This window comes from Octopus sinensis, linkage group LG11 (genome assembly GCF_006345805.1).
Source record: "Octopus sinensis linkage group LG11, ASM634580v1, whole genome shotgun sequence".
NCBI classification, from domain to species: domain Eukaryota; kingdom Metazoa; phylum Mollusca; class Cephalopoda; order Octopoda; family Octopodidae; genus Octopus; species Octopus sinensis.
Window position 1 is genome coordinate 67,174,533 of NC_043007.1, and position 26,579 is coordinate 67,201,111.

The following is a 26,579-nucleotide window of genomic DNA, read 5'->3' on the forward strand; positions in this document are numbered from 1 at the left end:
AGTTGTTTGACTTGTTAGAAATAGCAACCTATTCTCACTTTATGAAAAAAAAATATGATGGTCAAGGCTTGAATCTCTTTGACAACTGGTCAATTCAATCATGTATGGTTTTATAATTTTTATGAGAGTTTAAACAGGCAATGACATTAAGGCAGTAGATTTACAATTATATAAATCTTCAACATTATTTTTCCCTTTTTCTTTTAGATTTTTGATCTGTCCTTTTTTTTAAAGCCTTTAGCATTCAGATTACTTTGTCAAATATATTGCTTATTTATTCACATTGTTTTAAATTTTTCATCCATTATCTTATGGCTTCAATATATTAATAATGTGATTGCTTATTTTTAGAATGCCATTGTATGGTACATGTGAGAAGCCAGACCTGTCCGGTCTAAACACGAAACAGGTAGAATATTTGGGCCAGATAAGGCCAGTTTAAATCCTAAAAGGTTAAAGGAAGTTGTTTCTTTTATGAATTCTGACTTCAATGTTATATGAGTTTGCACCTTCACATATGCAAGCTGAATCAGTGTAAACAAAGAAACATCAATATTTGAAAATACTTTTTAGCACATAAAGAAGCTTCTCAAGTGAGTGACATCAACTCACTGTAATTGCTCTACCAGTTTCACAAATGTACTGCTACTTTTAACCTTCAGCACACTGTAGGTGCATCATCTCAGCGTATGAGTTTTCTCCCCTGTAGTAACAGGGCAGTAGCAAGGGAAACAATTCTAGAGAAAATGCAGTGTGCTAAAGGTTAAAATGGAGTCACATGTATTTTGAGAATAAAACCATTGAAGAGTATGAACTGCAACTAAGACGAAACAGTATCAGCTAATAAGTAACAGGTCTCTATTGTGTGTTTAATCAATCTAAGCTCGTTAAGGCAACTCACTAGTAATAACACTGATCAAGTCATTAGTTGTCAAATATAACTGAGTATCAGACAGTGCCCAAGTTACTTGGTATAGTTAAGAAAATCTGCAGCTCTACAAACTCCACACAATGTCTCCAAGTTAGTTTATAGCTAAGTAGGCACATAACAGTTCAAAAGAAAAAACAAAACACAGGATGAAAGGAAAAAGTAAACATAAAAACATGCATTATTATTCTTTTTCATTCAATATTTCTATTTACAACATAGTAAACATCAAATTTTAAATAAAAAAAAAGGAATGATAACACAAAGATGCTCAGTCAATTATACATGCTAAATGCCTTAATAATAGCAATTCAAAAGAAATAAAAAGGTTTGTTTTGTTTCATTTTAATTTGATGACTATTTACTCAAAAAGCTAACTTTCTTTTCCAAAAGCAAACAAATTTCACTAACGAAAATACATTAATTTACCAAAAAAAAAAAAAACTACCACATCCTTTCCTTTTTAAATAAACAACACGAAAAAAAAAACTTAAACGGAGTTATATATTTTATTCAAAGTGCATAAGTTTCCTCAAATTAAAGAATGGATAAGTTACAACGGGATCCAATAGAACTATGTCAAATTACTATCAATTCATTAAAATTAAATGAAATTAAACTAAATGATTAAGCAATCAACTATTTCCCACTAAAGATTAACGAAATATATCTGGCACGTATTTCTATTATAGTTCAAATCATTTATAAATTGTCTAAATAATTTTCAGTTTCCCTCCTATTTTCTTAAAGATGAAATAGGTGAGAAAATAAAGAGAAAATAGATTTATTTATTCTTATATGAGACTGAATGAATCATTAGATTATAAACTGAATTAGAGGCCAACAAGTGACCGAAATGCTTAAAAATATTAGTAAATATATCGTTCAGAACTTTCCTATTATAATCTATTTCCATGAAATTGAGTGAAAAGCCGTAAGTGGTGTGTGTGTGTGTGTGTGGTTAACATCCACAGCTTACACTCACTTTATAGCATTATGGTTTATTCTTCTAATTCAAAGAACAGTCAATATTATTTACCCTACCTTATTACAAATTCTCAATGAACAAGGCATAAATCAGGAATATGCAGGCTACAAATTAGAACTGTAGCATTATATGTCTAAGAGAGTGACCAATCTGCCAGAAATGTGACTTATTAAGGCCAAAGAAGGCCTTAAGTCCAAAATGACAACATCTTTGCTGACGATGATAATACAAATTATTAACTTAAAATAGCCCTCCTCTGACACATAATACTATGAATAAACTACTATCTGGCCTTTTAGCAGTTTGCTATGTTACATATAGTTAAATTGGACATGCAGCTGGAAATCTATCAGTCTAAAAACATTGAAGACTTATACTTCATTAAACAAACCAATATAATGTTTAAAAAAAAGAAGGGCAGTGGGGTTTACATGGCATCAATGTTGAAGATGAAATAAAATTGAAAGAATACAATAAAACAGAAATATAATTAATAGGTAACATGCATGAAAATATATAAACATATTCATTGTGTGTTTATAATATATAAGTATTTACAAAATCGCAAAAGAAAAAGCATGCAAAGAATAAAAATGCAAAAAAAAATATGTAGTAGAGAGAAAGAAAAGGTAGAGAAAATGGAGAAACAAACTGTTATGAGAGGGAGAGAATGAGAAAGAGGTGGGAAGAAAGACCAGAAGAAAATTGGGTTCATCCTTGACTAATCAACCACCTCACTCTTTATTTCTTGTTAGAGAAGATGCAGAAATAAAATGCAAAATGTTGAGCAGAATGACAGATGCATGAGCCTACACAACATGCTTTTTATTTTGTTTTGCTGGGTTTTTGTTTGTTTGTTTTGGAGGGGGGTACATGCATGGTCTTAATAGGTGAAGTGAGGCTTTCTGACAGCATACCTTTTTGAAGAACCACTTTAACAAATCCTTACTAAACTTCTACAGCTTTCTGTCACTGATCTGACAGATTTTGTTCCACATAAGAACAGAATGCTCATCATCACTACAACTACCACCACACCTGTCTCTAATTCTTAGTCACTGACTAAACGGGTATTTCTCCACACAGACACATATATATATATATATATATATATATATATACACACACACACACACACATACACACACACACATGCATATGTATGTGCCAAAGCTGTTGCATCCACTGTAAAACATCAGCCCATTAGCACCACCCCACCCCATTCCCTGCTTCTCATGTTTTACCTACAACCATGACTTGCAAGGATTCAAGAGCAATGTCAAACAACATTGATCTCACTAGTTATGAAGGCCAAGAGTAGAATCCCTTCTGCCAGAATAAGCCAAAAAAAAATAAATAAATAAACTAACGATCTAATGATATAAGGAGAAATATTGGCTTTGTTCATTACTATGCTTATTAGATGTCTAATTTTTCTTTTAAATATGATAATTGAAATAAGGGATTATCTTGCTACATATCTCATTTCTCGTTCCACAAAACTTTAGTTTTGATTTAAAGTAAAGACAAGGTGTTATGGTTTGTTACAAACTGAAATTAGCAATTTTACTATTAAAAAAAAAAAAAGGATGTCCCGTTGATGATGATGATGATCTGCTTCAAAAGAAAATGTTCTAAGAGGTATCCAGTGCTATTCCATGTTAAGTAGAACAAATATTTATTTGTATGAAACTGTAAAAAATACTTTGAAAAAGTTAAATAACTTTCTGGTCGCCCAGTTGGCAGATCATGCAGGCTTCAATTTCCTGTAGGAAGTTTGTTGATATATTGTATTGCAAGAATATTGTCTAAGAAATGGACATCAGTTTTATATATATATATATATATATATATATATCATATGAACATACAGAGAGGGGGAGAAGGGACAGAGACTGATCCAGAAGAATAATGAAAAACAAGTATGGAATATAGTAGCTTTTGTAGCATTAACACTCGCAGAATATATAAAAGATACATGCCTGAAACCAGTCTTTATAGACAGCAATAACTCTTCTCATTGCTAAAGCATGGTTAAAAGAAAACAACAACGCCTGGAAAGAAAAGAAATTGAAAACATATTTAGAATTAATTTTTGCATGTGATGTAATTACCTCCCCTTACACAAATTATCACCCACCCACCCACAAGAAATTTCAATGGTCATTATATTAGAGTTATCTTCCTTGGAAGATAACTAGAACAAAGAGACTAGAAAAAAATTCTTGTCTCATTGCATGCATAATCTCAATTTTTTTTTCCAACTAATTATGCTATATATTAGCTCTTGATGAATATGAAAATAATTGCACAATAGTTTAAGAAAATTCGGGTATTACGAAAATTCCCCTCCAAGGCACAAATGCAGGCAATATTGTTTATAGAAGGCCAGCAGTTACCCATGCATACCAGCACCCCCTCTCCATGCCACCAATGTTATCCAAGTAAAAGCAAAAGCCTTGGTACCAGTGACATCATAATTCATTTCTACAGTTGAGTGAACTGGAGTAATGTGAACTAAAATGTCTTGCCCAAGAACACAATGCACAGCCAAGTCCAGGAATCAACTTGCTACCTCATGATCGTGAGCCTGATACTCTAACCACTGAGCCATGTGCCTTCACTTTAAGAAAATTCATCACTTATATTTATATATGTGTTTGTGGACATAAGTTTAAACACTAATTGAAACGTATTGGGATTTCCTTTTTTCTGTTTCTTTAAAATATTTATTTCCTCCAACTTATCAAATTCATTCTCAATACTATCAAGTTTCATTTCTGTCAGGACAACAATTATAAATTAATTCAATGGGTAAATTCAAATTACAAATTTGGTTTTCTTCACCATAGCTGTGTCCACCATCTCATTTTACAACACTCACCACATGCAGGTGAAGTATCCAGGCAGTGGTGACACATGGAAAGAAACTATCTGGCAAGAATTCTTGCTAAAACACTAGCCAACTAGATAAGATGACAATGTCTCAGCTGAAGAATAAAGAGTCTGTACAATGTACACAGTAATAAACTGTACGAGGTCTTTGATAAAGCATTTAATTTATCTGGAAGCAAAGACAGGTAAGAAAAGAGAGAGAGAGAACAACTCATTACTGAAGCAATAAAGAGAAAAACGAAACACTTAAATACTGCACCATTCTAAAATGAAATCATCTTCAACATTTCAAATGCATTGAATTACTGGTACTGACAAAGATTTAAACAAGAACCATTAAATTGTGAACTAGAAGGAATCTAAGTCAATATTCTATAACTGGGTTTAAATAATGTTAAGTATCTAGAGTCACATTCATACTATCTTGGCCAAACATGAAGTTGCGAAAGAAAACTAAATTAAATTCTTCCAATTTTAGAAACAACATCTGAAAATACAAGCATGTGTTCAATATTACCATGACAGCTCCAGGAAGATTTTAGGATAATCAATGGAATTAGAAAACAAGAAATGTCTTGAGACAGCTTAAATTAGAAAACAAAAACAGATGCAATGTATTTATTGTCTGCTTTTTGTTTTTGGGGTTTTTTTTTCAGAAAAAGTCCCATCCAAACCATTAGTTTCCACTGCATCTCACCTTTTTCTCATTTCCAGGAAGATTATATTAAACAGACAAAATAAAGTCAGGTTCTAAATAATTAGTAGTTCTACACATAGGCTTAACTCCATAACAAAATTAAGTTCTGGCTTCAACTCAACAATTGGTTTCATCCTTCCTTTCCTTCTATTAGACCATAACTATGCTCTGAAAGATGCTATTTTTTTCTCCCTCATCTCCTCATCACTCAAAATAAGATTTATAGAACTGCTTGTTCATATTTACTAAGAACATCAATATCACCTTTGTGTACATGTGTCAATCATCATTCTAAAACAGGTGGTTATATGTGCAATAGAGTCAGCTCATTAAGGATAAGAAACCATCTCATCTGCTTCTCTTTTAAACAACACCAAGAAAATTTCCGTAAGTAATGAGCTTACTGTTTTCTTCTTGGATAATATGATTTCTGATTCAGACACGAGGTCAACAATTCTGAGGAGAAGGGTTAGTTAATACCATGACTGGTATTATATTTTATCAAGCCTAGAAGGATGAAATACAATGCTGATCTCAGTGGGATTTGAACTCAGAATATAAAGAGTCAGAACAAATATTGCAAGACACTTTTCTGACACTCAAACAATTCTGCTAGCTCACCCTCTCTCCCTGGATAATGTAATAAAAGGAGTTGAAGTAGTACAAACCTGTCGGAATGCTTCATGGACAACGTTGACATTTTCTCGGGTAGAAAACAAAACTGATTTCACAATTTCATATTCTGAAAGACTATGGTCTTCGTTATATATACTAGAATTTGTAGAGTTATCTGTACATTGTGAGCCTGTTGATAAAGTACTGGCAGCACTTCCGGGTACCAGCTGGTCACTGTCCGCTTTTGGTTCACTCACAGCACACGTCTCTACTTCCGTTTGATGACTTTGCTCGGTCAGCAGAGAACAGGACAAACCCCTAAAAAGTAAAACAAAAAAGATGAGTTTGAAACATGCTACAATGGAAACCTGATCAGTTAACCCTTTCATTACTGTATTTATTTTGAGATGCTCTGTGTTTCTTTCAATTACTTTAAATATAACAAAGAATTTATCAAAATAACTTAGTTATCATTCAGCTAGTGTTAGGAACATAAATTGTGACTAAGGTTTGGTGGAAGATTTTAATTCAAAACTTATGAAAACAAGATATTTGTACTTAGAGCCAGAGCCAGTTTCAGCCGGGTTGGTAACGAAAGGGTTAAACTTATCAAAAAGGGCCAAAGCACAGACGTTAATAATTGGGAGGAGGGGGACTACATTTACAAACTCTGCCTCACCCCCAGATCTATACGCACCTCAAGCTATTACATGTGCAAAAGCAGATAGGGTCAAACTGTGTCAACAGCATCTTATGCTTTGTATTATTTACACACACATGTACAAACATGATATATACTTTATAAATTCGATCACTCAGAGGATTTGTAAGGCATTTCAAACAGACATAAAAAGACTATCAGAAAACAGACAACCACACAAACAGAAATGCTGAATGTTAGCTAAACTTAACAATAAAAGTCTCTGTGAAATATTCGCAGGAAGCATCAATTTTGTTGCAATCAAATAGAAACAGCATATCTTATATTTTCTTGGATGTTGATGCTATGCTACTGCTAATCCATCTAAATCAGGGGTTATCAACCATTTTTATTTTTTATCTATGGACCCCTTTGATTACTATTTTATTCTGGTGGACCCCCATAGCCATTCGATGATTAAAAACTAATTTTATAGAAACTTCTTTCAAAATTCTTATTTTGCTTTTCACACATTAACTTATGCAGGTTGAACTATGTATAATGTTAGAGAAAGAAGCTTAGCTGTTTCTTGCAATGCATACCAATATATACATCTAAAGCAAAATGTTTTCAGGGGCCCTTAAAATACTATTGTGGATCCCCAATTTGCTATTTTGTTGCATGGACCCCCAAAAATCTTATACAGACCCCAGTTGGGAACCACTGCTCTAAATATTGCAGAAAAAGTAAAAGGAAGAAAATTCAATTAACAGGACATTTTAATGGCCTGCATCCCATTGACCCATAATCCATTCTACATTTTAACTTAGTTGACAGTTAAATATTTCCTATTTGCAGGGAACCATATATTTTTTAATAATTACTAAATTTCTTTTCAAGTTTACTATAAGTGATGGTAAGTGATGTTGATGCTTCAATCACAGTGCAACCCCATAGGCTAATGTTAAACTCAATAATATAAATCAAAAAATAACTCATCAATTTGTCTGTATTTTTTGCAGCATTTCACCTAGTGATAATTACTTGCACTAGAGTTAATCCTTTAGACAGAGACACAGCAGCATGCAACCACATGAACTCCAGACCATTTTAGCTAGCTTAACTCGGGGGATTCAAAACTGAATATCAAAATCTTACAAAGGACACACATGTCACAAGTAAATTTAACAAAATAATATTCTAGCTTGTATAGAATTTATCATACATACACATGAGTTCAGTAAAGTGAACAGAACAGAGAGAGAGGAGGAGGAGAGAGTGCATGTGAGTGTGTGTGTGTAAAAAAGATCATAGAAGAAATAAGTGCAGAGGAGGAGTAAAGGAGAGAAAAGAGATGAAAGAGAGGTCAAGACCAGGAAGAGTGGGGGAGAATAAAAGAAAGTGGAGAGAGAAAAATGTGTGAGAGATTGGGAAAGTGAATTTTTTTACTTTGTCATTGTATTCTCAGTTCGCTTTGTGGAGATCACAAATGTAGACAACCAACGGACAAAGGAATCCCGGCATTCTGAAATATTTAATGGCCTATCTTGACTTTTGAGGTCTTGCATTCTCCGATTCTTTGGTAATTCTGAAAAGCAAAACAGAAGAAACAAAATGAGAGAGAGAAAGAGAGAGAGAGAGAGAGAGTGTGTGCGTGTGTGTTTGTCTGTGTGTGTGTTTCCACACACACACACAGACAAACACACACATACGCAGATATCCATACTTGCATATACACACTTATCAACAGATAGCTTAACATTAATGACGTATTTCCTATGGTGGCGAGGTTGCAAAAGGAACAATATCCACCATAAAAAATTGGCTCAAAACTTAGATTCAAATACTTGATAACATAGAAATCTAAACATCAAACAAATGATTTAACTAATTAAATTCAACAGCAAAGTTAAGAGTGACACTTAGTTTTCAGCAGAGTGAACTGAGATATGTGAGTAAAGCACCCTGCAGAACAGAAACCATCAATACTAAAAGAATTCAATGTTGTCTCATCAGCAACCAACTCAAATCCAATGGTTATATTCCCACTATCCATCTTAATGTTTATCTCTCTCAAGCTCTATATTCAATAATACCTTCTGTCTACCAAAATTTCCTTTCTAGAGCTGCATATCTCAGGATTCTTTCACCCCATTAATATCACTTCAATTCTTCTCTTTAAATCACAAGTACATTAAACAGTATTATGGAAGTATCTTGCTCTCTCTCTCCTTCAAACTAATAATCTTAAACAGTTTTCTGTCACCTGTACTAGGACAAACTAATGAAAATATAGATTCAAGTTTTAAGAATAGGTTATGAAAAAAAATTGTTACTATCATTGTTTGAATCTTTTTTATGAAGTTTAGTGGAAAGCAAGAGACTTACCTAAAGGAGGGTCGTATATACTGCGTGAAAAATCAAAATCAGGTAGCAACCATTTCAGATAAGAACTTTTGAATTTGTCAAATAAAAATACAAAACTGGTTTCCCTCATACTTTTGTTCAACCATTCTACTTTGATAACCTGAAAGAGATGTCAGAAAAATCTCAACTAAAGAGTGGACAAATTAACTGAATTACATTTGTAAGAAGTATAGGAGGATTTACAAATGAGAGACAAGACAATCCTTAAATCACAACAGAAGAGAAATTAGTAAAAAGTAAAAGAAATCAGTAAAAAAAACAGAACAGCGGGACATATATGAGGAGAAAAAGGAAATTACATTTCACTATGGAATGAAGTTTTCATCATACACAATGAACCAGAGTTGAATTATTCTTTAACTATCAAGGAGACAGAGTATATAGCTGTGAGAAGTCATCAGTAAGTCTAACACACAGTTAAATTCAAAATGGCTGACATTAATGAAATGAGTGAGTATTCATAAAGAGGCAAGTAATTAACTCCGAGAACATTGATATTTTGCATCAGAAAATTGGTGGGGGGGGGTTAAGATTTCAAGCTCCAGTCTGTAAGTAAGATAAAGAAGATACTAATCCAAACCCCATGACATGTCTTCAACAAAAGAGTATCAAAATAATCACTACTTTATTTCAAGTACGACCAACACATACCTTTTCTATTGTTATTTCCAATCTATTTGTGACAACTAAGATACTCAATTATCACTAGCTTACTAATTTTAGTAATTAATCATATATTTTGTTTCTATGCTTCAGGAATCAACACTTTTTTCCAAACCTTTCAGGAATTCTAAAAACTTTACTACATGTATAGTTTTAGTTTCTGTAATATTAAGTAGATAACATTAAAAAATGCACCTTTATTGATGGTTATTTCTATTGCGGGTTATTCTTTCAGAACATCTGATACACAGTCTATAGCAGGAGTAAATTGCTGGAAAATGCAATTAAATCTTTTGCCCAAGGACAACGAAAACAACTGCATAAAATGTAGACTCATAATCCAACAAATTTAATTATTCATTTGTTCAACATCAATGCACCGTTACAGCAAGAGTCAAAAGGGACAGCAACAACACCAAAAATGTGAATAATTAACAGGGAAGTTGGTAGAGATGGGGGAACTAACAATGTTGTGGGGAGTACTGGAGACATTTATTTAAAATAACAACACAATTCTAAGACCATATGAACTCACCTCAGATACCAGATAAGCTAGAAAGGCATCCAGAAAAAATTTTGTTGTATTTTCTGGAAGTTTCTCTCCAACAGCAGGAAGAATGGGTGAAATTTCACCAGGACTGACAACTCCAAGATCATTGTTGTCTGGAATGAAATAAAATTGTAACTTTGTTATTTTTTAATAAATACAATATTATGGTCTTGAATGGAGAGAATATAAGAAGATTGGAGAGAAATGAAAAGCCAGCATGCTCTGTTGGAGGTGCAATGAAAATGTGCATGAATGACAAAGTACAAATTTATTGAGAGAAAACCTGGGCTTAAGAAGAGTTAAATGTAGTAAGAAAGAAGGCTGTGCTGATAGACATGTAATGTATACGGATGAAAGAAGGTGTGTGAAGAAGTTAATGTAGATGGAGTTTGTGAGAGGAGTCACAGGAAAACATGGGACAAAGTAGTGAAGGCCAATATCAGGCTCTTGAACCTCAATGAAATGACAAAAGACTAAAATGACTGGCAATATGTGGTTTTGAAGAAGACCTCCCCACTTCAGGGAATGAAGATTTTTGAAACACAATGTGTGCGTGTGTATGAGTGTTTGTGTGCATGCGTGTGCACTCACAACTGTCATACCCCTGCCCTATTTCCTCCACAAGACACTCCCACACACCCATCATCTCTTTAACTGCACTATTCAGCTGCTGTAATTAAATATGAGCAGAACTGCTGACATTACCCTGCTCTTAGTGCCCACAACCATATCACTGTTATCCATCTTTCCTTCTTAATACTGTCCTCTCAACTCACATTTTACAATGATTATTTTACTGAACCATCAAATTATCTCCTCTCCTTCACAATACATCTCCTTTCCTTCTTTCACATAGTGAAATGAAAAACTGAGGTAAACAGTGTGTAAGCCACCCACAACCTACCCAACCACGTCATTTCCCCCTCTCTCCCTTTTGCCCATCCTCTCAGATTTTAAAAAGTAATCAGGATTATTATTACTATTCTGCAGATTCTCACCATCCCAACCTCTTTTTGCAATGTTAGTCATTTCTTCTCTTTATCTCCATCCCCCACTTGTGTATCATTGGTCATCCCTCAACCACCACACCCTTCAACCCTACCCAATTTCTACAGTTGTCACCTATATTTCCCTCTTCCTTTCCTCCCCTACTTATCTTCATAGTAGTTACCCTCTCACCCATTCCCTAACTCTAACCATCTTTCTCCCATCTTGTAACCTCTACTCACCTACACTGCTTGCTCCCTAGACCCTACACACTTCTACTCACCTCATATCTTGAGGGTCCACTAACACTTCATCCCCACAATTTTTATCTCTTTCCAGTCCCACCCCTACCACTCCCACCTTCTCTTCTATAATGAAAGTAGCTGTGTAGTTCCCCTACAACAAAAGACCTCTTCTGGTCCCTCCTTTCTCACATTAATGCTTTACTGTATAGCATAAAGTCATCCCTCTCTATTGCAGCCCCACTTAATTGAAAGGAATCTTAGTCTTGCAAATTGTTTGTCAACTTCACTAGTACTGGTGCCACAAACAAGCATCCAATGCACACTGTGAAGTGAAAGGCATCTAGCCATAGAAACTATACCAAAGATATTGGAGCATGATGCAGTATTTGGACCCTTCAGATCCAGTCAAACTGTCCAGCCCATGCCAGCATGGAACAGGGATATTAAATAATGATGAGTAACAAGCTAGACATTTATACACATGAAATATGGACATTGTAGATTTAAGATTACAGTGCCACACTAGTGACAGTCACAGTTATAGGTAAAAGCAAGGTCATGAAATGACCTTCCTTCCTTGACTTAAAAATTCTTTAAAAGTGGAGGTGGGGATCATAAAATTTAAGTCAGTTAATTCCCAAGTAGATGAGTTAATCAAATAATCAGTACTATCAAACTGTACTCAAAATGCCAAGTAAGTCTTAGTCATCTAAGCCCTTGCATAGCATTCATATATCAACAATCAAGGTGTTATAGTCATTCAATTCGATTTCAGGATATTCTCAAGCTTAAATTTACCAAAGGACCCAAGAAAGTTGAAAGCAATTATAATTTTCAGCAAAGTTTAAATTTAGAATAGTTAAGAGTTTCAAAGATATCAAGGAGTCAGACATTTTACAGTTTACATCGACTCTAGTGATTATCATTTCAAAACAATTATTAATTAGCAAATATCAAAACAGTGTTAGAAGGAAAAAAGAAAGCTTACTGTCATTGAAGCCCATTCTGCTATAGACATCCTCTAAACTAGTACAACTGAGGCCAGGAACTAAGTAAAGGAAAACATTATGGCATTCCTCAGATGCATTTTCCTGCAAAATCTGGTACCAGATGATAAACAGCCTCATGCCTTCTCGACGCAGCTGGAAAAACAACAAAAATAAACTTTAGTGAATTCATTAAAAGAGAAAGAAAACTAAAGCTTAATAATACTGAATTCATTAAAAAAGGAAGAAAATTAAAGCTTAATAAAAATTCTTTCAAACATTTTTTCCCCCAAATTCAGATATTTACAAAAATCAATGAACTAGAAATTTTAATTACAAAATGCCCTTTCCAACAAGATGAGTGACAGTTTATTTGAAAGATTAGACTGAGATTTTCAACTAAACAAATAGAAATTCACTAACATACTTGCGGCTATGTTTTAAACACTTGATATTTGAAGTTACAACTTCAACAACCTGAGCTAAACAGCCACCAAACTTACATGTTATAAAAATACATTAAAAACAATGTGTTTTTTTTTTGTTATTTCACATTACATACATGAGCAAACAGTTATTATTTCCATTAAATACTTCTGTCAAATACTCATTCTGACATTTTTTTTTTTACTTTATAAACTTTGATTAACTGATAAATATTGAACAATAAAAATAACACTAAAGTAAGAAACCCATGAAACTAATCTGTATCATATTTCAGGCTTCAATCTGGGTCATGTAACACCTTTCTCAGTCAAAGGTTCTTCAATCACTGTCACTACCACCAAACACCTACTTATCAGTGGAAATTTCAGAAATCAGGATATTGCCAGTTACTCACCACACCTCACACTAACTGTCTTTTACCAGCTGCTGTGATATAACTGAACATCCAGTGGTATTACTAAGCTATTCTTCTTTTGTTTTTTTTTTAACTTACTTCCTTTATTCCCAAAACAATTGTTTTTCTCACTTCATATTCATTAACTTCAACAGATGATATGATGAAAACCAAGTAAATATCATCAAAACATTTAATATATCCCTCTTTTTTAAAGCTGGAGTAAGTGATATGAGGGAGACTGAAGGTTATGCAACTATGTGGAAGCCCCTTCTTCAGGATATTGCCAACATAAACAACCATGGTCTATTACTGGTACTAATTTTATCAACTCAAGAGGAGTGAAAAGCAAATGTGACCATATCAGAATCTGAACTAAGAACATAAGACAAAAATAAAAGTTAAAAAGAATTTAATTTGATGATTTACTATTTCTACCAACTCAAATACAAAATCAATATCTTGAGGACTGGTTACAATTGACAGAATTCTGCTACTTAACTTATAATCATCTGATTGATCAAAGGCAAAGCTGACTGATAAATTAACAAACATAAAAGGAGAAATAGAAATCAGTGAAGCAACAGAATTCATAGAACAACGTTCTAAATGCCAAACAATATTGTTTCATACTTCTATGCTCTGGGTTCAAATCCTGCCATAGTCAGTTTTATCTTTGATTCCCTCAGGGTTAATAAAATAAATATCAGGCATGTACTGAAATCAGTCCATTCAATTATACATTTGTCATACGAAGGTATAGCCTTGTACCAATGTAAGGAACCAATATTACCAAAGGAATACATAAACAACTCAAATTACTTAACAGTTTCCAATGTACAATGTGCACCAGTTAATAAATTCCAAGCAGTTAGCTGTTGATTTCAGTAGAATGCACATTCTAAAAATGATGTCTGATGTTAAAACTTCATTATACATTTACAGATGTGCAAACATGTATTAGACAGTGAATCAGTAAATTAATTTGAGTGCCAGATAGAACTGCTTTACAATATTTGTTTTGAATTGTTGTACTCAAGACCAAATCCTTTCAAAGGTCAACAGTGCTCTTCATTCTTCTATGGTCAATGGATACAATACCAGTCAAATACTGAGATAGATCCTTCTCTCCCTCTGTCTATCTAAATCAGCTATTATGGGAAGAGAAGAGTCATAAAAAAACCACTTAGTGTGTCTTTTTCTCCATTGCTCATAAAAAGGTTATATTTTTGCATATGAATGGATATATGTCAGATGACTTGTGAGTAGAGGATGCTGCATTTGTAACATATCAAAAAAAATAAAACATGTGGGAGAAAGAATATATATACAATAACTAATTTTACCTTTAACCCATTCTTTGGATGAAGCAATTTTTTCATAATTCGACCTGAAAAAGACAACAATTTCTTATATGTAACATTAATATCATTGGACAGAAGCACAGATCTAACTAAAATAGATATATCATAACAATAACAAAAATTTTCTCTACTATAAAAAGAGTGGAAGAGGCAGACCCAGGAAGGCAATGGGACAAGGTGGTGAAGCATGATCTTCAAATGCTGGGCCTCATGTTAGCAATGACAAGTGACCAAGACCTTTGGTGATAAGCCATGTTTGGGAAGACCCATCAAACCGAGTGAAACCGGAGTCGTGGCTGATGCTGGTGTCATGTAACAGGTATCGATGCCAGTGGCACATAAAAAGCACCCTTCAAACATTGGGTCTCACAGAGGTGATAAGTGACTGAAACCTTTTGCAATATGCCATGCTTGAGAGGACTCATTAAGCCAAGTGATGACATAGCTGTGGCCAATGCTGATGTCACTTAATTGGCACATATGAAGCACCCATGATACTCTTGGAGTGGTTGGTGTTAAGAAGGGCATACAGTCATAGAAACCATTCCAAATCAGACTGGAACCTAGTGCAGCTCTTCAGCTAACCAGTTTCAGTCAAACTGTCTAACCCACACCAGCATGGAAAGAAGACATTAAATGATGATCATGATTACCTAAACAGAGAATGAATTGTCCAATTTTCAAATAAAACTTAATACACACACATGCACACAATGTTACTAATTAGTATATTTCTGGTGTTTGTAATATAGTTTATAAAAACCATTACACATACGAAGTAAAAATATCCAGTCAGCTCCCAGACCTACCTTGCATTCTTTATAGAGCCAATACTACAACACAAAGACTGAGTTTAACAAACAAACCAATTAACACATAAGCTTTAATTTTTTTTTCTTCTCTTTGAGGAAGGGCAACACCCATGGCTCTTTTCAGGACCTCTAATGTGGCTAGTTATCAAGAGAGACTTGGCCCAAATACATGCAACAGAGTGTACTCTGCTAAAGACATCCAAGGACTAGGTGGTAGTACTAACCAGATGTCAAATTAACCCTTTTGATGCCAACTAGCCCAAGGTTACCCCTAGTTCTACGATTCAAATTTCATGATTTACAGTGATTGAGATAATAAATTTCTGATCAAAATTTCATTTTTAATTTATGTCCCAAACCACCTAAATGACATTGTTATGTTACTAAATTCTTCATTATTTTCAAAATTAATTAAAATAACGAAAATGTTTTTCAAAAGAAGTATGGTTATAAAAGGGTTAAGCTTATCACCCACTGTTGAATGGCAATTTATCCTTTCACAAAATTATTGCAAGGTCATCAATCACTCCCTTGTACTTGTAGCAATTGCAATAGCCTAACCAATTCCAACCCCCAGAACTATAAATAATAAGTGGTTTTGCATCAATTCAAAACACACTAGAGCTGCATTAAAATAACCCACAATCTGAGAGAACTCAAGGAAACTACTAAGATTATACCTGTTTCTCTGACTCATGATATTTTGTTTTCTGTAGTTTCAACTCAAAGCTGCAGCCATGCTGATGCACCGCTGTTTAAAAAATGTGTGACGCTTACAGCACCTAGGTTTCCCAAGCGGTCACCCATCAAAGTACTAACTTCGGTGATCAGACGCGAACTGGTGCTTTCAACATGATATGGCCGTAAGCTATGATAAAAAAAAATACTTATACCAAGTTTTAAATATTTGTGTACTACTCAGACACAAGGAGTACAATTCATAATTGCAATTTATTCTTAGACAAGAAAGCTAACTATATGGCTAATTATTTTCAAATTATCTTGCTAAATTAACAATGTCACATATTACTACTACAACAACAATAACCAAAATTCAATAAGTTGTTCTAACTAGAGCAAACACACATCAATTTCTTTAAGAAACCAAAGTTACAGAACACTGACTGAATCCAGAACAGTGAATGCAAGACATCTATACTACATAGAAACAGTTAAACAAACATACGAGAGAACTGTTACACTCTTGATTTGCAAGAATAATCACATCTCTTTTAAATCACACCCAAACATCTAAAAAAGCATCTCACTAACCAGAAAAAACTAGTAAAACATACTGAAGTGTTAAAACTCTTTATAAAAACTATTGCTAAGAGCTCGTCAATTGGTTGAAAATTGTTTTATTACAACTTACCAATATTGTGAAACATCCATTTTTTGTGAATCTTCTCAGGTAAAAGAACTAGAATTTTCTACAAATGAAAAAAAAATATAAGTAATCCACAGATTATATTAAACCAAGAACATACTTCAACAAGAAACATACCAAAGAGTATGTGTAAATAAATATATTATGTGTGTATATATATATATATATATTCAAATATGAATTAGAAGCAGCCCGAGTTATATAAACAAAATCAAATACACATGCACAAGGTATGGGTGTTGTTAGTGCAAGGGTCAGCTGCAGTTTTTAGGTATAAGAGAATATATTTTGTATGCGCCAGGTGAAAAAAAAACACTTGAAAGTAAATCAGTGTCAAACGAGACAACTCACATCAGGTCCTTTCTCAGAGAGAAAGACATCAATGTTTCGTCATTGTTCTGATTTTATGATGTTTGGCATTGATAAATCAAAGCAATGATGAAACATAGATTTCTGTCACTCCGAGAAATTTTCTGTGCAGCTTCATTCAACATCTGTCAATTAGCTAGTTTCGCTTTGAAACTAGCTAATGGACAGACTCTGAATGAAGCTGCACTGAAAATTATGCCCAGTTGCATGTGCAACTGACCATACTCTGTGCAGTGGAAACATGTGTAGGTCGTAATAACCATAAAAATATGTTGTATGAAATTGTAAAATAAAGGAAATAAATTTTGGGGATGAACAAGTCTCCATATTTTACATTGTTATCATTATTGCTTATATATATATATATATATATTTATTTAGATCACAGGATGGCCTGCAGTGCTTAATTTGGATTGTGGGGCAACCTGCTGTGCTTGGGGAGACCTATTGAATCAAGTACATCAACATCAGAATAAAAATCAAATGGAATTGTAGTTGTGATACCCATGCCAGTGGCACGTAAAAAGCACCCACAACACTCACAGAGTGGTTGGCATTAGGAAGGGCATCCAGCCTTAGAAACACTGCCAGATCAGACAGGAGCCTGGTGCAGCCTCCTGGCTTCCCAGACCCTGGTCAAACCATCCAACCCATGCTAGCATGGAAAACGGAAATTAAACGATAATGATGATGATCATCATCATCATCAACGTTAAACGATGATGATGATATACACATACACACACATATGCATGTATGTATGTGTATACACACACACAATACCTGACATATGTAAAGATACCTTATGTATGCATGAATGTATCTAATAAAGTAAATATTACTGTTCAAGTTAATTTCTTTCGCATTACTTGAAGTTTCATACCAGAGACATTCGTGATGTATGCCTCTCTAACACAAAGCTTCACTCGATGGAGCAGTAGTCAATAATAACAAATCAACCACCAACTACACTAACAAAGCTACTATGTTTTCTAGAAGTGCATTCATCTTCAAGTCTGATTACTAGGGTAGGAGGAAGTTCAAAGTTTAACTTCAAAACTGCTTTATTCTCCCAGACAGCTAAATATATAGTCCCAGTACAACACCACAGCATCCACCAATCAGTGAAGATATTTGACAAGTGCCTGAGAAGAATGCTGTGCGTTCTATTTGTGCAGTCATTAATGACTGTTTGCTTCAGTCAGCAGTGCCATGATAAGTAACTGAAGACATGGCTATGGGTCAGATCCGGCAGAGATAGCTTTGGTGATCTTTTGGTTGATCTTCTGGCACAACAGTCCTTTTTGTATTAAATAGTGTTATCAAAATATATTCTCTTATACCTAAAAACCGCAGCTGACCCTTGCACTAACAACACCCATACCTTGTGCATGTGTATTTGATTTTGTTTATATAACTCGGGCTGCTTCTAATTCATATTTGAATATATATATATATATACACACATAATATATTTATTTACACATACTCTTTGGTATGTTTCTTGTTGAAGTATGTTCTTGGTTTAATATAATACAGATTATAGCAATTAAAATATTAAGGACTATCTCCAAAGATTGGCTCAATTGTAATACAAGTATGTTGAGCAGCTTACACGGGGACTAACTTATTGATTTATGTTGAATCTGAAACACATTAAGACTCTTAAAACATGTGATTGTCATCACTTAAAACAATAGGAATACTGTTTGGCATAAAATTTGGCTATTTTGTTAAGAGGCTAAACAACATACATAAAGGCTCCCTTGTTCTCTTGTTGAGTCATATCAAAAATTCTTGCCTATATGACAGAAATACAGAAAGTGGATAACTTTAGAGATGGGAGACAAATGCTTAGCTATGGCTTCAGAAAATGAAAATAGAAATTAAAGCAAGGATGCAGGCATAGCTGTGTGGTAAGAAGTTTGTTTCTCAACCACATAGTTCCGAGTTAAGTCCCACTGCGTGGCACCTTGGGCAAGTGTCTTCTACTGCAGCCTTATGAGTGGATTTGGTAGAAGGAAACTGAAATAAGCGCCGTCATGCATGTGTGCGTATGTATCTCTGTGTGTGTGTGAGTGTGTGTGTGTGCATGTATATATCTATGTGCGTGTGTCTGTCCCCCACCCACCCCACCATTACTTGACAACTGATGTTGGTGTGTTTACATCACCGTAACTTAGCAGTTCAGCAAAACGGACTGATAGAATTAGTACTAGGCTTACAAAGAATAAGTCCTGGGGTCCAATTTGTTCAACTAAAAAACCTCTTTAATGTGGTGCTCCAGCATGGCTGCAGTCAAAATGACTGAAACAAGTAAAAGAATAAAAAGAAAAAAGGAAAAGTAATGGGCTCAAAGTCTGAAATACTAACCTCAAAGATCTGGAGAATAGCTTCAAGCTCTTCTCGATGAGACTTACTGGCTGTTAAAAAGATAGAAATATAATAAAGAAATTGATTTTCTGAACTGTGCTTTTATGCACATGAGATTAACAATACATGTTACATTAACCATTTCATTTTTATTTTCTTTTGTTACTGTATATTTGTGAACAAGTTTAATATAAGCTACCTTAAGAAAATTGAATTGAAACATATTAAATAGAAAGCAATTATCAAAATGAGATCAATGTTTAAGTTTACAAACCTCTTTGCTTCAATTCAGTCTCAACATTGACAAAGACATCATAAAATATATAGTATATATGTGAGAAATTCTCTTCAAAGAAGCCTTTCTGTTCTTGGATGTCATAATAGTCTGAAATGTATATAAAAAAAAAATAAATCTCATTTAAAATGAAAATTTCTTGTATATATTGCTGTCAAAGGGATATTATTGAGAGAGCAGAAACAGTGCTGAAATTAAGAATCATCATCATCATCATGAAAGAGTAACAAGAAGAATTCAAAAATGAAAAGTAAGATTCTCTCTAATTCTGGTATTTGTTGTATCAAACTATATCAAGAATGACTTGGATTTTCATCACTTTTGGTAAAAGTTGTTAGTGCTGTGAATCATACTGACTGGCAAGGTGAGAGAAGCTACTTAAAAGTAGAAAGAGAATATTGAACTAGATAAGGACTTCAAGGCCTATAAGTCTAGGATCAGATGATTCAATTTCTTCCTAGGTTGACTAGGCTTTCAATTACAGTTTACTGTGTTTCTCCACCACCTCTATTCTCTCATCCAAGTAAAGAGGACATACAGGGGTTGGACAAAATAATGGAAGCAACTAGCATCATAGCATCATAATTTTGAAATATCTATAAAACCATCAAAAGCTTGTTTATTTTTATGTTTTTTGATTTATTATTATTGTTGCTTAATATGTTTTGCTAAAATTGCTGTTTCTTTTCAGATGTAATTAAAATTCATTAAAATGACAGATTCATTGGACTTTCAAAGAGATCAAATCGTTGGTGCTTGTATGGCAGGTGCTAGTGTAACAAAAACAGCTGAAATGTTTGGTGCATCAAGAAGTACTGTCTCAAAAGTAATGACAGCCTTTGAAAAAGAGGGAAAAACTCCTTGTCAAAGAAAACTCCAAAAGAAAACCAAAATTTTCAGATAGTCAACCACCTCAAGAACCCAGTTTCCACAAAAACTGTTCACTGGGAGCTGCACAAAGCCAGATTTCACAGGAGGGCTGCAATCAGAAAACCACTACTTTCAAAAACAAACATTGCAAAGCGTTTAGAGTGGAATAAAAACCTACAGAATTGGTCCCTAGAGCAGTGAAAGAATATTATTTTCTTAGACAAGTCATCCTTTACCTTATTTCCGGCCATTGGCCGAGTATACATGTGGAAACAGCCAAAAGAAGCATTTGACTCAGACTGCCTTCTTCCAACTGTTAAACATGGAGGAGGATCCGTGATGATCTGGTGGAGCTATATCTTGGAAATCCGCTGGCCCAATAGTTTCCCTTCATGGTAGAATTAATAGTTAAGACTATTTAAGCATTTTATCTGATCAAATTCATCCTAAGGTTGCAGAACTGTTTCCGGAAGGAAACGCAATCTTTCAGGATGATAATGCACCAATTCACAATTCACACCAATAAAGTTGTTACTCAATGGCACAAGGAACATTCTAGTGAAATTGAACATCTTATCTGGCCACCACAGTCCCCAGATCTTAATATTATTGAACATTTATGGTGCATTTTAGAAAAACAAGTAAGGATTCAATATCCTCCACCATCATCACTACAAGAACAGGAGACTGTTTTAGCTGACGAATGAACAAAAATTCCTTTGGAAACAATTCAAACTTCGTACACAGAAGTCAAGCTGTAATACTACCAAAAGCAGTCCTACCCCTTATTAAAATTAATTTGTTTGAAATTTTAAGGTGTTTCCATTATTTTGTCCAACCCCTGTAGTTTAGGCAAATTATGACATAACTATTATTGAAATAACTGTTTTTATAATCAGATATCCTTTCTGCTGCTACCATTCAAATATCAATAGCAAGGGTTACCAGTTGTCAGCCAAACTAATACGTTTTCTGCAGGTGTATAATACAATAACAGTATCAAAGGTTTCATTGCATTGTTTTAATAGAATCACTGAGCCTTTATCATCTGAAAGATCTCTTAATGAATTTAAAACTCATTCCCAGCTCATGTTGTTAACTAGCTCATTCATATGGGAACTAAGCAGAATGTCTCATTACTTGTTTTTGGTACTTAAATTTTGTTACAATTTATATATGGCACAATGACACACGCATGATTTCAAACAAAATTGAATGAAGTGTTGGATCTCTGAAGCTCCAGAAATGCAGCCTACATTTATACCACAGACAGCTCTTGCATTTTTCAATTTAGACACTAACTAAAGGTAAATAGCAAGTCAACTTAACCACAGGAGGTCACATAACCTCTAAATGGGATGTACCACGTGTGCATGTGCCTGCCTGCGTGTGTGCCCGTCCGTGTGCACGCGTGCCCACCCGTGTGTGCCAGTGTGTATGTATGTCCATGTGTGTTCTGGTAGTTGATTACCATTTACTGACAACTTTTTGCAAGATATTGATATGCAGGAATGTCTACAAATGTGCATTCATGTTGGTCATGCAACCATTCTAAATTACATAATTTGTTGTTTGCACTTATTTTACCAGTACCAAGAGAAATGTGAAGTAAAATCAAAAAACTCTAATCAGTGACAAGAGTTATCAGTTAACTCCTGTTGCTGATTAGAGTTAACATTTTGAGTAAACACGACCAAGTCATCTTCCTGCTATCTTCTCCATTATTTTGAAAGACCAAAGATCATCTGCCATGCAAACCCACATACTTTTGTTAGAACCGCACTCACAAACTTTGTTGTAACATATGATGTTTGAATGCCATGTTGTGCCACCAATCAACAGAATAGGTATTTAATTAGCATTAATGGTGCTTAATAATTTAAAATAAATTATCTTTAATTATTAATCAATTTTCAATGTGTAAATTATTTATTAGTTAACTATTTACAATATTACTTATTTTAGCCAAAATATATGCTTGTGTATAAAAATATACATCATCTGACAATATTCAGAGATGTGACAACTGGATTTGTGTCATTAAAAAGCATAAAAGAGATCAAGTCCAATTGGCTCTTAATAAAATTAATTAGTGTTAAACATACAGCAGACAAAACACAAAAGTTGAAATGAGATACTTCAACTCAATGCCCCCAATATGCATTCCCTCTCTTCTTCCCTCTATTTATTTTAATGTTTTATAATTGCTAACTCAATTTATCTAATTTACTGATAGCTATTTTATCAGCTTCAAGGCGCAGGAGTGGCTGTATGGTAAGTAGCTTGCTTACCAACCACATGGTTCCGTGTTCATTCCCACTGCATGGTACCTTGAGCAAGTGTCTTCTACTATAGCCTCAGGCCGACCAAAGCCTTGTGAGTGGATTTGGTAAACAGAAACTGAAAGAAGCCCGTCGTATGATGATATATGTATGTGTGTCTGTGTTTGTCCCCCCCCCCCAACATCGCTTGACAACTTAGCAGTTTGGCAAAAGAGAACGCTAAAATAAGTACTAGGCTTCCAAAGAATAAGTCCTGGGGTCGATTTGCTCGACTAAAGGTAGTGCTCCAGCATGGCCACAGTCAAATGACTGAAACATGTAAAAAGAGTAAAAAAGGATGTGCAAAGTAAAAATTAACATCCCATAAAATTTGAACTGACAAAAAGAGAAACAGCAAAATAAATCTTTAATCCACTGTTCTCCTAAACCCTTAGAAATAAAGACAAAAATTATTGAAAATCTAAAATTAAGTGAAACACATCCAATTAAAGTAATTCACAACAAACAGATTAACAATTTTCTGCCTTGTTTCCATATATTCTCAACATTTGCCAATAAACATAATGAGCCAACAAGTGAACCACTATATGGTTACACAATTTACTAGAGATGACAAACATTTCCCATGAATCATATCCCAACCATTTTAAATTCACTGTTTCAATAACAAGTGATTATAGATGCAGGAGTGGCTGTATGGTAAGTAGCTTGCTTACCAACCACATGGTTCCGGGTTCAGTCCCACTACGTGGCATCTTGGCCAATTGTCTTCTACTACTATAGCCTTGGGTCCGACCAAAGCCTTGTAGTGGATTTGGTTGACAGAAACTGAAAGAAGCCCATCGTATATATGTATATATATATATCATCATCATCATCGTTTAGCGTCCGATGATATATATATATATATATATATATATATATATATATATATATATATATATATATATTTGTGTGTGTGTGTAGGTTTATGTGTTTGTGTTTGTCCCCCTAGCATTGCTTGTCAACCAATGCTGGTGTGTTTATGTCCCCGTCACTTAGCGGTTTGGCAAAAGAGACCAATAGAATAAGTACTAGGCTTACAAAGAATAAGTCCTGGGGTCGATTTGCTCGACTAAAGGCAGTGCTCCAGCATGGCCACAGTCAAATGACTGAAACAAGTAAAAGAGTAAAAGAGAGTATATCCATGGCTGGGACAAGTTTGGTCAGCTACCATACTATTGTTAATGATATAATTTTGCTCACCAAGAACCTCTCTGGCATTGGTATAATGAGAAAATGCATCCAGTACACTTTGTAAAGTGGTTGGCAACAGAAAGGATCTCCAGTCATAGAAACCAACTAAATGGCATGTGTGAGCACCTAGTCTTTGGAAACAGTAGCTCCCAATGAGAGGTGACTCAAACTACGATGACCTATCGAACTCACACTAGCTGGAAAATAGACATAAAATGATGACAAATAGAAGACACTACCCTAAAAATGCAGGCTTTCAAATTAAAAAAAAAAAAACATGAAACATAACATAATAAATGTGTACATGTGCACCTCATCACTCCACCCAGTTACACACCCAACTACAACACAAATACTCTCAGAAAGAACATCATGGGAGGCAGGGGTGCTTCAACAAGCAATAAGCCCAACACCTCTTGGTTTCAACCGATACAGATAACAAGAAGTACTATCACAACTTCTTTCATATACTAAGTAAATCACACAAAACACAGGCCTCACCAAATCAACTACAATAACTCTTCCCCAGACATCACTTTCGATTCATACACCAAACTACTACAATCACTTAGTAAACAACTTTCCTCAGACCACCAATTATCATTACAAGACACTTGCACAATCAATGAAGAATGCAAAATACCAACTTCAAAAAGTCACAATGAAACAAGTTCCATGAAGAAATGAACATCAAGACTTTCAGAATTCAACAATGCCACGACAAAATTGTAGACACGTGAATAGAACAACACAAGGTAAAAAAAATACAATCCACATTATACACGCTCAAATGGTACTTTTTACATGCCACCAGCATGGGAGCTAGTCAGGCGGCACTGGCAATGACCAAGCTTGAATGATGCTGTTTACATGCCACCGGTACAAGTACCAATCAGGCAGTACTGGCATCAGCCACAACAATGACTTCTTTTGACTCAACAGGTCTTCTCAAGTGCAGTTTATTGCCCAATGATTAAATGGGCCAGTTATGCTGCACTGGCATAGGCCACGGTTACTGTCTAACTTGGCTTGCCGAGTCTTCTCAAGTGCAGCACATCTCCAAAGGTTTTGGTCACTTGTCATCTCCTTTGTGAGGCCCAACATTCGAAGATCATGCTTCACACCTCATCTCAGGTCTTCCTGGGTCTACCTCTTTCACAGGTTCCCTCTACTGCTAGGGTGTGACACTTTTTCACACAGCTGTCCTCATCCATACACAACACATGACCATACCAGTGTAGTCGTCTCTCTTGCACACCACATCTGATGCTTTTTAGGTCCAACTTTTCTCTCAGGGTGCTTACACTGTCGTGTATGCACACTGACATTACACATCCAGTGGAGCATACTAACTTCATTTCTTGCAAGCTTACACATGTCCTCAGCAGCTTTACTATAGCATGACTGTTCACACACAAGCATCATACAGTCTACCTTTTACTCTGAGTGAGAGGCCCTTTGTCACCAGCAGAGGTAGGAGCTCTCTGAACTTTACCCAGGCTATTCTTATTCTAGCAGTTACACTCAGAGCATCCACCTTGGTCACCTAGGTAGCAGAATCTATCAACTACTACTAGTTTTTCCCCCTGGCATGCGTTTATTGCCCTTGAGCATTTGCCACACACAAAAACTATCTTTTCAGTTAGCCTTCCTTTGATATTGCTGCACCTCTTATGTGTCCAGAACTTACACCAGGTACATCTTATGTTGTTTCTACCTACACCTTTTCTACAGATCAGGCAGGGCTAGCCACCTGGAGGGATTTGTGATTTGTCTGCCTTTCTACTTACTAAGATTTTGGTTTTTGTTAGGTTAATTCTAAGGCCCTTCAATTCTAGACCTTGCTTTTACACTTGAAACTTCTCTAGTTCTGATAGTGACTCGGCTATTAGAGCAAGGTCATCAGCATAGAGAAGCTCCAAGGGCAGCCTATCTTGAATTCCTCTGTTATTGTCTGGAGGAGTATGATGAATAAGAGGGGGTTGAAGACTGATCCTTGGTAGACCCCTACACCTACCCAGAATTCTTCACTATACTCATTGCCAACCTTCATCTTACTGACAGCATCCCTGTACGTGGCTTGTACAGCTCTCACTAACCACTCATCTATCCCTAGTTTCCACATTGAC

General features: G+C 34.9%; 1 protein-coding gene across 15 annotated transcripts in view; it reads right to left on the reverse strand.

The window, feature by feature from the left end:
- The window catches only part of LOC115217392 (ral GTPase-activating protein subunit alpha-1), a 288,611-nt gene that overhangs the window by 224,114 nt on the left and 37,918 nt on the right, over positions 1-26,579 (reverse strand). For all 15 annotated transcript variants that reach the window (XR_005001329.1, XM_036507627.1, XM_036507628.1 and 12 more), the window contains exons 2-11: positions 20,042-20,152; positions 19,768-19,817; positions 17,011-17,068; positions 14,809-14,852; positions 12,624-12,777; positions 10,389-10,516; positions 9,152-9,290; positions 8,213-8,351; positions 6,177-6,441; positions 3,899-3,970 (exon numbers count right to left, since the gene is read on the reverse strand). Coding sequence is in view for 14 of the 15 variants with exons in the window: in XM_036507627.1 (XP_036363520.1) it covers positions 3,899-3,970; positions 6,177-6,441; positions 8,213-8,351; positions 9,152-9,290; positions 10,389-10,516; positions 12,624-12,777; positions 14,809-14,852; positions 17,011-17,068; positions 19,768-19,817; positions 20,042-20,152 (1,160 nt within the window). In the remaining variant the exon portion in view is untranslated. The remainder of the gene's footprint in view (positions 1-3,898; positions 3,971-6,176; positions 6,442-8,212; positions 8,352-9,151; positions 9,291-10,388; positions 10,517-12,623; positions 12,778-14,808; positions 14,853-17,010; positions 17,069-19,767; positions 19,818-20,041; positions 20,153-26,579) is intronic.